The sequence below is a fragment of the Crocodylus porosus genome, unplaced genomic scaffold (genome assembly GCF_001723895.1).
Source record: "Crocodylus porosus isolate Cpor-Errol unplaced genomic scaffold, CroPor_comp1, whole genome shotgun sequence".
Lineage (NCBI taxonomy): Eukaryota > Metazoa > Chordata > Crocodylia > Crocodylidae > Crocodylus > Crocodylus porosus.
Window position 1 is genome coordinate 96,631,785 of NW_017728886.1, and position 12,627 is coordinate 96,644,411.

General features: G+C 38.6%; 1 protein-coding gene across 4 annotated transcripts in view; it reads right to left on the reverse strand.

The window, feature by feature from the left end:
• EZH2 (enhancer of zeste 2 polycomb repressive complex 2 subunit) overlaps positions 1-12,627 on the reverse strand; it is a 73,905-nt gene that overhangs the window by 14,247 nt on the left and 47,031 nt on the right. For all 4 annotated transcript variants that reach the window (XM_019539430.1, XM_019539425.1, XM_019539434.1 and 1 more), the window contains 3 exons: positions 3,128-3,219; positions 1,054-1,297; positions 60-229 (listed from right to left, as the gene is read on the reverse strand). In XM_019539430.1, the coding sequence (XP_019394975.1) occupies positions 60-229; positions 1,054-1,297; positions 3,128-3,219 (506 nt within the window). The remainder of the gene's footprint in view (positions 1-59; positions 230-1,053; positions 1,298-3,127; positions 3,220-12,627) is intronic.

Here is a 12,627-nt window from a genome sequence, read left to right on the forward strand (position 1 = left end):
GGGGGTGAGGGGGTAGAAATCACATGCTGCCATCTCAGTGAGCCTTTTCCACTTCTTACCTGCCTACACGTTTTGGTCCCAATTAACCTGGCAATTGCACAAAAGTTGTCATAGTAGGTGCCAATAAGAACTCTGAACATTGAGGCTTCTGCACCACTCCACTCCACATTCTCAGGAGGCTCAATATTTGGCTTCATCTTAATTGGTGTTTGACACCTAGAATTTGCTTCTGCAACAATCAAAAGATATCTATCAGTTTAAGCTGGTTTTACAATTTAACGCTTTCCATGAACCTTCAAAAATATCCAGTCATGGATTTAAAATATGAGAATGAAGTTCTGTTGTAAAGTATCTACAATATTTTTCCAGTGGAAAAACGCAACAAATTGAGAAGCCTTCACATACCTATTTGAGAAGCTACAGTCAGATAGTGGAAAGAACTGAGATAGCACAGTGTAAAATAACTATTCTGAACTTTCATCATAGGACTCTGTGACAAAACTACTCTACGTAGTCTTCTAAGTTCAAGGGTCAGGAACGTTTTCTCCGTGTGGGCTGCAAGTATGCACCCCCTGGTGTGGCCAGCTGCCTGCAGCTGCCCTTACCACTGATCCCCAACTGCTTTGTAGCAACAGCAAGTACAGACACAACAGAGCAGCAGGCTCCACAGTGTGGAGAGAGAGGATGGGCAGCATATAATGCAGCCCTGTGCCACAGACCACGTCCATATAGACTTGACCTTTGTGGGTTGGATCCGACCTCTTTGCAGACCAGATCTAATCCAGAGCCACTTGTTGCTAATCCCTGATCAGTAAAAAGCCAACTTAGATTCAAAATACATAGGTTTTAAAGCTGGTTTGCAACTCTCTGAGCCCTCCTCAAAACTGCATACTTAAATTCTGCCGTCTTCTAAGTTGTACATTTGACTCTTTAACATTATCATTTCCTGACTACTGAGTCTGTATGTAACAATCACACATTCCAATGAAATACTTCATAATGAATTATTTAACAAGTTTGTGGCTCCTTTATTAAAACATTATTCAGCCTTACCAGAGGAGCTGGATGTTTCATCTTTCTTCTCCTCTTCTTCTTTATCATTATTTTCACCTCCAGTTTCAGTTCCAGCCTCCCGGTCACTATCAGTGTCCTTTGATTCCAACACATTTATTGTTGGTGTGCTGGGTCTACTGGTGTTGTTATTTGGAAGTCTTCCCCTTCGGCGACCACCTGGGCGCTTTGGTGGTGTTTTAATACGCTCAGCAGTGAGTGCAGCTGCAAACTCCTTTGCCCCTTCCTATGTAAAACAACACTAGAGTTTTCAGGTTATGCATTTGAAATATTTTAAATTTGTGGGTAGAAAAAAAGATGGGAATGAATGCTGAATTACTTCAGGCCCAAGTCTGTATTTTTCTACGTTAATATGCATTTTACAAATTTAAACTTCAGCTAAAATGTTCACTTTTTTATTCATTTATATATTTTTATCTGGGATGCTTTTGTGATTCTATTCCAATGAAGGCTCATTGAAAATATGAAGGTTATCATTAGTAGAACATATTTAGAGATCCAATTTTATTTTGTTTTCCCTTTAACCAAACAGATGAAAAATAATTTGAGGGAAGAAAAATATTTTCCTGCGCAAAGTCCACTATGAAGAAGAGATGCTAGGAACTATCAGAACATAATGACTAAAAGTGGTCTAATTTTACACAACACTACTTGTGCTAGTTGTCTTTGAAGTCGCATGGAATCTAAGAATGTATTTTAAATGATGTATAGATTACAGAATTATATTTGGTTTATTCTGTTGAACAGCTAACCTGAGAAAAGTGTAAAGAATGGAATGGAAACTTTATCAACTTAGGGCTGATACAGTCCAAAAGCAGATGGCACTTTTTTTGCCACATTAGCTTCATCAGAATGCAAAAACTGGGAAACCTCTCTGTTGAAGAAACAACGTCTCCAGTTTAGAATTTAAAATTAAACAAAAAATAATTTAAATTATGCCCCCCCACCATTCATAAACTGCTAAAGTCACAGATGAGTAGGGAAACTAAGGTTTGGATGGATGCAACACCAATCACAGGGAAAGCTGTATGTACTGTCAAAAATGCCCATTTTTTAAAAATCTGAGCCTAACATTGTGCATCTTACACAGGTAAAACAAATTCAACTTCCCAATATGGAGTTACCAGTCCTTGATGCTAACACCCTTACTCTCACAAAAAACAAAACACAAAAACCATGAAACATTTGACTAAAAGTAACCAGCACCTTAAATTTGCATCTCCCAGGACTCCTGACACCATGTGAGAAACTAGTCACCAACGTTTTCCTAAACACCCTTGCTATACAGCTAAATTAATTCATAGTTTCATACATTAATTCGTTTGACAAAAATATGTAATCTAATTAAATACTAGGGTTAGAATGCTATTACCCTTTGGGCACCTACATGACAGTTTTCCAGCTGTGCAAATGGTGTTTTTGGCACTTCTGCGTACTTCAAGATTCTATTATCTCTACAGTGCGTACAGTAGGCTATGCACTGCCTGGGTACATGCATGTCCACCATGGATACCCAAGTCAAAAACATAGCTGGATAAATACCCATGACAAGGGAGGCAGTCCCTCCCCTCTAAGTCCAATGGCTTAGTTGTTATAGTTGCCTAGGGAGTGGGAGACCCAAAATCTAGGCCCCATTTACCCAGAGTAGGTTTGAACCAGTATCTCCCCAGCTTCCTAACACAGTGCTCTTAACACCATGCCACAAAACAGGTATTATCTAATCCATTCTCCAGGTCCTAAAACCCAGGCTGCTGAAGTGCCCGAGTCACTCTGAGTGCAACTAAAGTGTGTGTGTGTGGGGGGGGGGGGGGGGTCTGCCTCCCCTACCCCAAGGAATGATGTTGAGTTACTGCATATGTTTATGTGTTCATACTGCAGGGGTAATGGTACTTATGCACAGGTAGTAATCCTAAAATCACCCTTTATGCAATTGGAAAACTGTCAATTAGTTGCACCAAATAAAAGAATTCTTCCCGCAATTCATATCCAAGTATACATGGACACAGAGCAAGGGAAAAAAAATCTCCCAACCCTGCGATCAAAGAAATTATCTTACCAGATGCTGGTAACAGTGCGGTCCACAAGGTTTATTATCTATTGCTGTTTCTGTATTCTTCCGTTTGTAAGTGTTAGGAGTTGCGTGGAATGCTGTCAAATAAAAACATTACTCGGGTGAGTCTTAAACAAATAAACAACAAATAAAATAAGACGGTCTCTCGCTCAGTTTCATCCAAGATCGAAACCAGACCAAGTACCAGACCTTTAATATGGCAATACTGGTAATAGGCAGGGGAGAAACTAAGTGATATTTCATTTGTTATTCAAAAAAAGAATCCAAGAAAGCAGGTAAATAAACCTTTGGAAAGAAAAGTGTAAGTACTTATTCAGATCAGTATCATAATGTAGACTACTATTCTTTTCTCTCCTATAAGCAGATTTTTTTGAGGGGGAGAGATAAAGCATTTTATACCACTAGTATCATTTTCATTCTGGGATTTTTTATTAACATACATTTTACATCCAGTAAAGACCAGGACTAATCATAGCTAACACCTAAAGAGTCAATTCTTATTTGGTTGGTCTTTGGAAAGACAGTGGACTCATTTTGCCATTCATATTAAGCCTCCTTTATATTACTTATAGGGTGAAGGTGTCTTACTTTAAAAAAAAAAAAAAAAAAAAATCCAAGGAGTCAATTCTTATTTGGTTGGTCTTTGGAAAGACAGTGGACTCATTTTGCCATTCATATTAAGCCTCCTTTATATTACTTATAGGGTGAAGGTGTCTTACTTTAAAAAAAAAAAAAAAAAAAAAAGCATCCAAGGATTCAAGCTGAACTTCAGTGGGACATCTTAACAGCTATATAAAAGCTAACCTCAAAGTAGCTACCACACACACCTTTAGATATCTAGACTTCCATGTTTTTGCTGTTATTCAACTAATTAGGGATGAAAAACTTGTGCGGAGACCGTCAATACAACCCAGGGTCTTAAGTTATTTAGATGCTTTTTAAAATTTTACTCACAGGTTTCCACAGTGCTCTTATTCTGACAGTGCTCTCAAACTCAAAAAATAAAATGGACAGACATTTCCCCCTTTTTTTCCCAAGGAGGAAAAAAAATACCACTTTCAAAGTCTACTTTCTATATCATAGCAAGTGGCAAGGAGTATACACCTTTTGTTATGGTTCACCTTTATTATTTTGAGAGACAGATCATATTCATTTGTTCAAAACATACTTAGCTGTCTTGATCACAGATCAGGGTCACCATGGGAGCATAATTTAGATAAGCTTCCAAGCTAATACCTTTTTCTGTACTAACTGTGTCAAAACTGAACAAAAAGCAGAAAGGAAAATAAAATCAACTCCTTGTCCGAGATACCCAGTGAAAGAGGAAAAACCAGTAAAAAAAAACCAGATCGGTTGTTTTTGTTTCCAATGGATTATTATAAAGATTAAGGAAAATAAATGTTTATAGAAATGTTTAAGATGATGTCATTATTAGTATGCTATCTCCCCTGAATTCAGAGTGCTCTGCTACCCAAGTGAAAAAAGACAAACATTTTCTTAAACGTCAATACTTATATAAAATTAACCATAAGGTAGAAAGATAATAAATCCCACATGTGATCCTACTTATAGCCTAGAGTGAGAATCAAACTCTTAGAGGATCATTAATCTCTATTTAGAATCTAACATACATAAATATTTATTATTAGAGCAATTAAAATAATTACCACTATAATCTTTTACAGGTTTCCTGCATTAAGTAACAGCAGTATGTACATTTCTTTCTATCCTTAGAACAGGAACACTTTGGTAACATTAACTGTTCTTTCTTAAAAGTAATTAAGTTTTTAAAAAACAGCCACTATGCATAAACAAGATTTGTGCTCAAGTCCCAATGGTAAACAATTTAATTCCATAGTGCAAATGTTATATTTCAATTGCATAACACAGAAGATAACATTCATTTTAAGTTATAATATTACATCCAGAAAAGAAGTTTGAACTTTCCACAATATCAAGACAACCAAAGCACTAAACATACTAGACCAGGGAGTATAAACTGATGTAGCACTACTGACTGCATGTGAAGACGCTATTAACCAGTGGTTCTCAACCTTTTTTGGGGTGGGGGGATGACTCATGGCACCCTGTGTTAGACTCGAGGCACCCCTCACAATCCCAGCTCTTAGCCTTCACTTGTTTCTTCTCTATAGCAACAGAAAAATTGCTCTGTTTTAAAGAACTCAGAAAAAGCATAGCTGGTCGGAAAGTTTTTGACACTATATAAGAGACTACATGAAATCTCTGGGCTTATCTTGTGAACCATGTGTAGGTGTTTCCATATCTAACAGTGTTAATAGTGCGCAGCATCCTGTGACACCAGTATCATGATTACAAATCATTGCTATGGACACAGCGAGTTGCACCAATTTACACTGGCTGGCAAGCTGGTCTGTTTAAAAGATACATAAGCAGTTCTCATTTTAAAACTCTCAGCCCAAAAGAGTTTGCAGTTATGATTTCCTTGTTCCATTTTAAACCAAATAATATCCAGTGGCAGAACAGCCCATACACAGTATTACCACACTGACCCAAAAAAAGGGCAAGCAGGGGAAGAGATGCTATTCAGACAATTCTCAGATTCTGTTCCTGGCTATTAGTTTTGTATTGTTCTACAAACGTCACAAAATAAAGTCACGAGTCTAAGAAACTTTAATCCTTAAACATCCTAAAAATCTTCACATTCCCTCTGACAATGCTCAAGTGCTTACTGTAAGGAGCCACAAACTTGTTAAATAGTTCCTTATGAAGTATTTTATTGGAATGTGTGATTGTTACATACAGACTCAAGTCAGGAACTGAAAATGTTAATAGTTGAACATACAACCTAAAAGGGGATAGAATTTAAGTATGCATATGAATATAAATTAGAAAATGATTTCTGATTATACATCTCATGCAACTTTAGATACATATAGTCATTATCATAATCCAGGGGAGCTCAACCCTGTCCCACTCGGTAACCAGTGGAATCCCCCTGGGTCTTGAAATTTGGCAGAGGGGGGAAAGCAGGCAATTAACACTGCCACCCCTTCCCTGCTGCCAAATTTCCAAGCCCCATGTGAGCAGACTGGACCCAGGTCAGGGCACACCTACACTATGAACCAAATCCAGCCTCTGAAAAGGGTACTACATATTTAATAGGTGTTCCAAAGTTTAATCAATTAATAAAGTGCATAAAACCTTTCAGAGATTAAAAAAAATTAAGTGCAGATTGACATGAAGCTGTACCTGATCCAATAATTTTGTACTCTTCTTTTTATAAAGGAATTCTATGCCTTTTATTTGCAAACATTGCCATTTGCCCATTTGGCACCCACAGGATATAGGCAAGTACAAAAGAAGTACAGCTACAAACAGAAAATCAGTTAGCGTAATTTGTGAGTTACTGTTAAGAGCAACCTTACATGTCTTTTTCATCTACATAACAGATTTACACGCATGCATGCATGCACACACATACTTGAATTGTTCAGATGTCACGTAGATAAAATACACAAAGAAACTTTACAAATCTGAAGATTTAATATCATCAATTTTGTTCCTTTCTTTTCAGCTTTTAAAAGAAATGAAAGGGAGCAGGAAAACGGAAAGCAACCAAGTCTTGGAAAAGCTTAACAATTTTCAGTGCTCAAGAAAAAGACTTATTTTCTCTTCATACCCAAAAGAAGAAGGCTTTGCAGTAAAATGAGCACACAGCTGGGACCCAAGCTTGCAGTTTACCAGACTACAGCAATCTGCAGAAAATCAAAACTACTTTTGTTATATGTATTAGTTTCACATGGAGACATTTCTATCATAACAGCTTTTGGGTGGAGTTATATTTGTCCTCAAATTTGCCAGTTTTTTTCCTGGTCAGCAGAAAAGCAAAAAAATTAAAAAGCTGCCATTTAATTTGTAACAGAACAGAGTTAGGCATGCCAATATTCTAACACCCAGCACCACAAAGTTTACAAAAGTGAGATTTGGAGATGCACATACACATACACACACATGCTTCAAAACACTGCACCTGAAGAATTCAGTCTGTATCTATCAATCAAAACAGCAGGGAGTACTTTGTCCTTAGTTTGTTTTAAAAAAGGAAGAAAAGGTAAATTTGTCCAATCGGGTGCATCAACCTTTTGAACATTGTTTTTTCTTCAGTGAAAAGGGTTTCTGCCCTCCCTCTCCTCGCCCCTCCCCCTCCAAAAGTGAAAGACTTTACAGATAGTTTCCTAAAAAGAAATAAAAATCAAACTTTGGATTCACATGATTTCTTCTAGAAATTAATTTTAGAGCCAAGTCCTTTCCAAATCAAGAAAGCTTGGTCTGTAGCTCTCATGCTTCATCCTGGGATTTATAACCTGCATCATCCCCAACAGGCTCAGTCCTCAAGACCTCACTGAACCCTAACAATTTTACAGTGTCCAAGCACATATGTAACATTTTAACTTTGAATGTACTTTTAATCCATAATAAACTATTTTGGAAATTCTCCCTACCTATTAATTTTCCTTCTAATATTCTTTGCAAGTCCAGATGCTTAGATACAAATTCGTCACCACCAACACATGAAGAAGACAGTAAAAGATTTTCATGAGTGTCATCATATATACCAGTATATAAAGGGATTGACAGCTCATCAAGCAGACTTCAGAAGTCTACTGAATTTCCAACATGTAACTAGGAATTCAAACTTTGTGATAAAAGCCTGCAACTATTCTCAAAGAAGATGGGAATGTAGACTAACAGAGAGGCAGTATAAAGTAACTTCCTTCGGTAAAAAGATCAGATATGGAGAGTTTTCAGCCTTTTTTGAGCTTATGCCATACCAGGCATTTGGATCGCCCAAGTTAGTATTTCAACTGCTATAGCATCCCACCATTGCTACTAGACACCTATTTTGATAACTGCAGCTGCAAGAGCCTAGATATCACTCTCCAATGCTTTAGCAATGGTATAAAGATGGCACAACAGAACAACTGAATAAGCTATCAGAGAGGCATCAAACATTTGTACAAGAAGTAATTCTTCATGTTGCTGCTTGTGCCCTGAATGTTGTCAATACAACCTTCACACCACTAATGGAAACTTTTTCTGGTAAATCTTTTATTCTTAATTCAACAAGATGGATTTGGCTTTTGACTTGTTACAGCTTGCATAAAATGCAAAATATCACAGAATGTGAACAGACTGACCACTTATAATGATTTTATAGGGCCAGGTTAGAGGATTCAGCTGAACCATGGTAACAATTCCATTACTTCACAATAATTTACCACCTGTTTCATTGATGAGTAAAAATTACTGCAGTTTAGCAGTGGGCAGATTATAGTTGCAAAAGATCAACTGATACATGCCTGCAGCAGTAAGTCACCTACCTGACCCTGTTCCCCTCCCTTCAGGCTGTTTGGTTTGTCCAGTATCAGACAACTGAACCACGTTCTTTACAAAAAAATACTTAAAAGCTCTGGTTCCGTCAAAAAAAAAAAAAAACCCACAAAAAAACATGTTTGCTTATTTGTGTAAACAAGAAATGAAAGTGAGGGGTTCTTCTGAGTGAAGAAAGACTTCATTAAATAATGGAACTTTCCAAATAACTACCATGTCGTGATGAAAAAAGCGATGCAAAATACTTGCAAGCCAGAGTCTAGAGATTGCCACCTTGAAGAGCAAAACATACACTTTGGGGAGTAAGAATCTAAGAAAAATCTTTCGCAATGGCTCAAACAGGAATTTTGAGAGATTCAGGACTAAGATCTATTTTCTGCTAGGACAGGTTTGATTAAACCATCTGAACTCTGCTGTTTTATAATAGTGATATGATGCAATGCACCCCAATGACAAGATATCCATAGGACTCTGAAAACCTAGAGCAGTTCCTGCTGAAGGAATAATAGTGACTAGGGCTGTCCTGTTTCGCTCTGGCTGAATCTGCAGAGCCAAATCACCTCCCAATCTGTTTCGAACAGGCTGCAAGCTTCACACAGCCCTACTACCCAGCTGGGGAGAGCTTGGGGCTAGGGGCCTCAGTAGGGAGCAGGATGGGGTTGTGGGTGGCTTGTCCCGGGGAGGGCCGCTGCCCTCTGTGCAGGCAAGGAGACGCCTGCGCAGATCTCTGATCCCTGTCATGCTAGGTTGCAAGGCAGGAAGGCAGTCCAGAGTGGCAAGCAAGCCTGCTGGTCCCTGCCGTGACTCAGCTCCACAGGTAGCAGAGATCTGGGGCTGCACGGGGCAGGCAGTGGTGGTGGAGACCCCAGTGCAGATCTCTGCTCCCTGAAGAGCCAAGTCACTCAGCAAGGCAGTAGCATACAGCTGTTTCCCTGAAAGCCCGGCTCTGAAACTCCAAAATTTTCCAAAACAGTTCTGGAACTTTCTGGATGCCTCGTTTCATTTCATAGAAGTTTCAAAGCCTTCTGTTTCGATCGGATTTGGTGTTGCAGGTGCCAAAATGGCCCATAACACCTCAGAAATGAAACAGCTGCTGAAATTTTGCACAGCCCTATTAGTGACCCAATTCTCATTGTCAAAACATTCCTCTTGCAAAAACTCCAAAGTATAAAACTGTAGGCAGCATGTACCATCTTTATTAGCACAGCTGTTAACAATTTTTTTTGTATTATACAGAGATAGATTGCTTATAAAAGAATAAAGTGCCACTGATGGATATTTCCCCCCGTCTGAGGTCACCCTATCCAGAATTATGCTGTAAGCCAGTGGTGAACTTTATCAACGATGACAACTGGATCCAATGTTTAAAACCTATCAACTAGAAGCCAGGATGACAGTTCCACTGGCAAATTCACCAAATCTGGGAATAATGCCCTTTTGCCTAGTCCTCAACAATCAGAAAGAAGCAAACCTCGCTATCTTTTGTAGTATCTTCTTCTCCATGGGTTCGAATGAAGGTCCACATGACATGATAATGCACAACATTTGGGATATTTGTTTTCTAATGGAAAAGGAGGATAGAATATTTATTCTCTGGATTTTCTAAAACAGCAACAGAATCCTGCTGGCAGTTAGTCAACCAAGCTGGCATATATGACAAACAGCGGGTGACCAATTTTTCATTCTACTGGTCTCCAATTAGCTAATCTGACACTGTTTTAATCCTTTGTGATGTTATTGCCTGACAAATTGTGGCAGTTTCCCACCCCTCACCAAAATCAACAGCCCAAGCAATACTTACTTAATTTTACTGTGTTCAGATTCAGACTACTCTCCATGGGAAGGATGCACCCTTTCCCCCACGAGTTGCTCTTTATCAGCTAGCACCTAACAGATCCACTTTCATGACAACAAGCAGTTAGGAAAACATCTGAGTCCATATAAAAAAAGCACTGCAATCTGATCTACAGAAGTGAGCCTGCAGATGGCTTCCCACTTCACTACTACCAGTACTGCTAGATGTAGGTATATAATACAGACACTGACTCAGGTCACATCAATGTTTCTATCTGACACTCATTTGGCATGACTATCTTATACTAAAAGAGAGCCAACAGGGTATGTATTGAACCAGAATTCCAGGAAGACTAGTAAAAAATAATGAGTTCTTCATTCAATTAATAATCTGGACACAGTTCTCTAGAACGCCACCTAACAATGGTTTCCTCTCTTTCTCTCTCTCCCTCTCACACATGCACAGTCTTGCTAAACACTTGTTTAAAAAAAAAACACAACTCTTTCAAGGTTCCTGTAAGCATTATCTTTATACGAGATGGATTTTTTCCAATTGTTTCCAGGTCAGAAACTGAAGAAACCGATAGCAATAGTAACAAAACATCAGAAAGCATAAAAATCACTGTCTAAGTAGCCATCTTGAAATCGAAGGGACCAACCTTCCTCTGAGCTGAGGACCTAAATCAATAACTACAGAGAAACTGAACACAGCCTGTATACAGGTCTGTTTACTTTCCTAGAAACAGTGAAATTCATAGACCCAAACCTACTCTTAAATATTGATTCAGGGAAAAACAATGGTGTTGGAAAACCAAGGTGGCACTCTATTCTCCACATGTGAATCAGATTTTTTTTGGATGCTGCTTTTCATTCCTGAGGCTGTGGCAACTGAACTGGACAAGATAACTGTTGTACGCTTCGCAGTTTTTCCTCGACTGAACACCACACAATAGATAGTACTTTTAAAAGGAACAGATCCAAGTTCAAGTGAGCATATGAATTATTGTGGAAAAGGGAATCAAATCTGGTGTTAGACAGTGCACAAGTCAACATATTTTTACAATAAGCTACTTGAAGGCAAAGGAAAAGTAGTCCAAATCTGACCTCCCTGAAAACAAATACCTTTTTGAGGATGTCTGTTTTGTTTAACTGAGCCACCCTTTCCAAGTCACAAATTTAATATTAGTGGCTTTGGAGAATCTAGAGTCCACAGTGCCTGCTACTTGGGGCCTGCCATATAGAGGACTTAGCTTTGGTGCGTCTGGAGTTCTCTGGCCAAAAGAAGTGCTCCTCTGAAAATTAGGACTCCATTCTATAATTGATATGGCCTTGGATCATAGTCATATTGCACTGCTATAACTGGAAGCATAGAACCTGATAGTTTCATTATCTGTAAGCCTCAGATGATTTTATGATGTTCTGCAGCCACCTGTACCTTTCTCTAGAATAGCATATCTAGAAGATGGATATCTACAGTACCAATGGCTTCTCAAAAAGTCTTCTTTACTTCTGGTCATCCAAAAGGTGTGTCTGGCAAAGCTGCCATTGTAGAAGAGCACCTACAGATGCCTTAAATGAAGACCTCCACTTTATCTTTGGATATTAACACAGGCTTTCTATGTCGACATTTCGTTTCTAATTTATCCATTCTTTGGCACCAAGACACTACAGCTAGTGCTGCTGAAACCTTCTATGGCCCCACAAAGCTGGAATCTTTAAGCAATTAATTTGTTGAATGTCACCTTCTGAGTTTTTGGCCTCGTCTATACCACCAATATAATCTTGCGCCATCTCCCTTCTCTGATTATGAAACAATTATAACCTATACTCATAAATGAGACCTTGAATGAAATATTCCCAGCCCCTCTGCTCCTCGTTTTCAAACAACCTTGCCCAACTCAGAGAGGCACACTCCCCATTGCCCAAATGTCAAGGGGAACACAGCCTTGCTTTAGCAAGAAATGCTTAACCCAGCAACATATCTTCACTGTTACTACAATCAACAATTCCCACAACAAAAGCCTCAGAATTCATGGTTCCTACACATGCCTTTTCCAAAATGTGATATACCTGATCCAATGCACCAATGTCATCAACTACTCAGGTGAAATGAAACAAAAAACCATGCATCAGAATGAATTCTTACAGAAAGAAATATAAAAAGACAAACATACACCATTAGGAGCACATTTCTCACAAAACAGCCACTCCCCCTCTGAACTCATTATCCTCATGCTCAAGAGAAATCTGCACAACACTTAAAAGGAGAACTTGGGGACAAAAATTCATAAGCTGGATGGGCTCTAAGAACCAAGGAC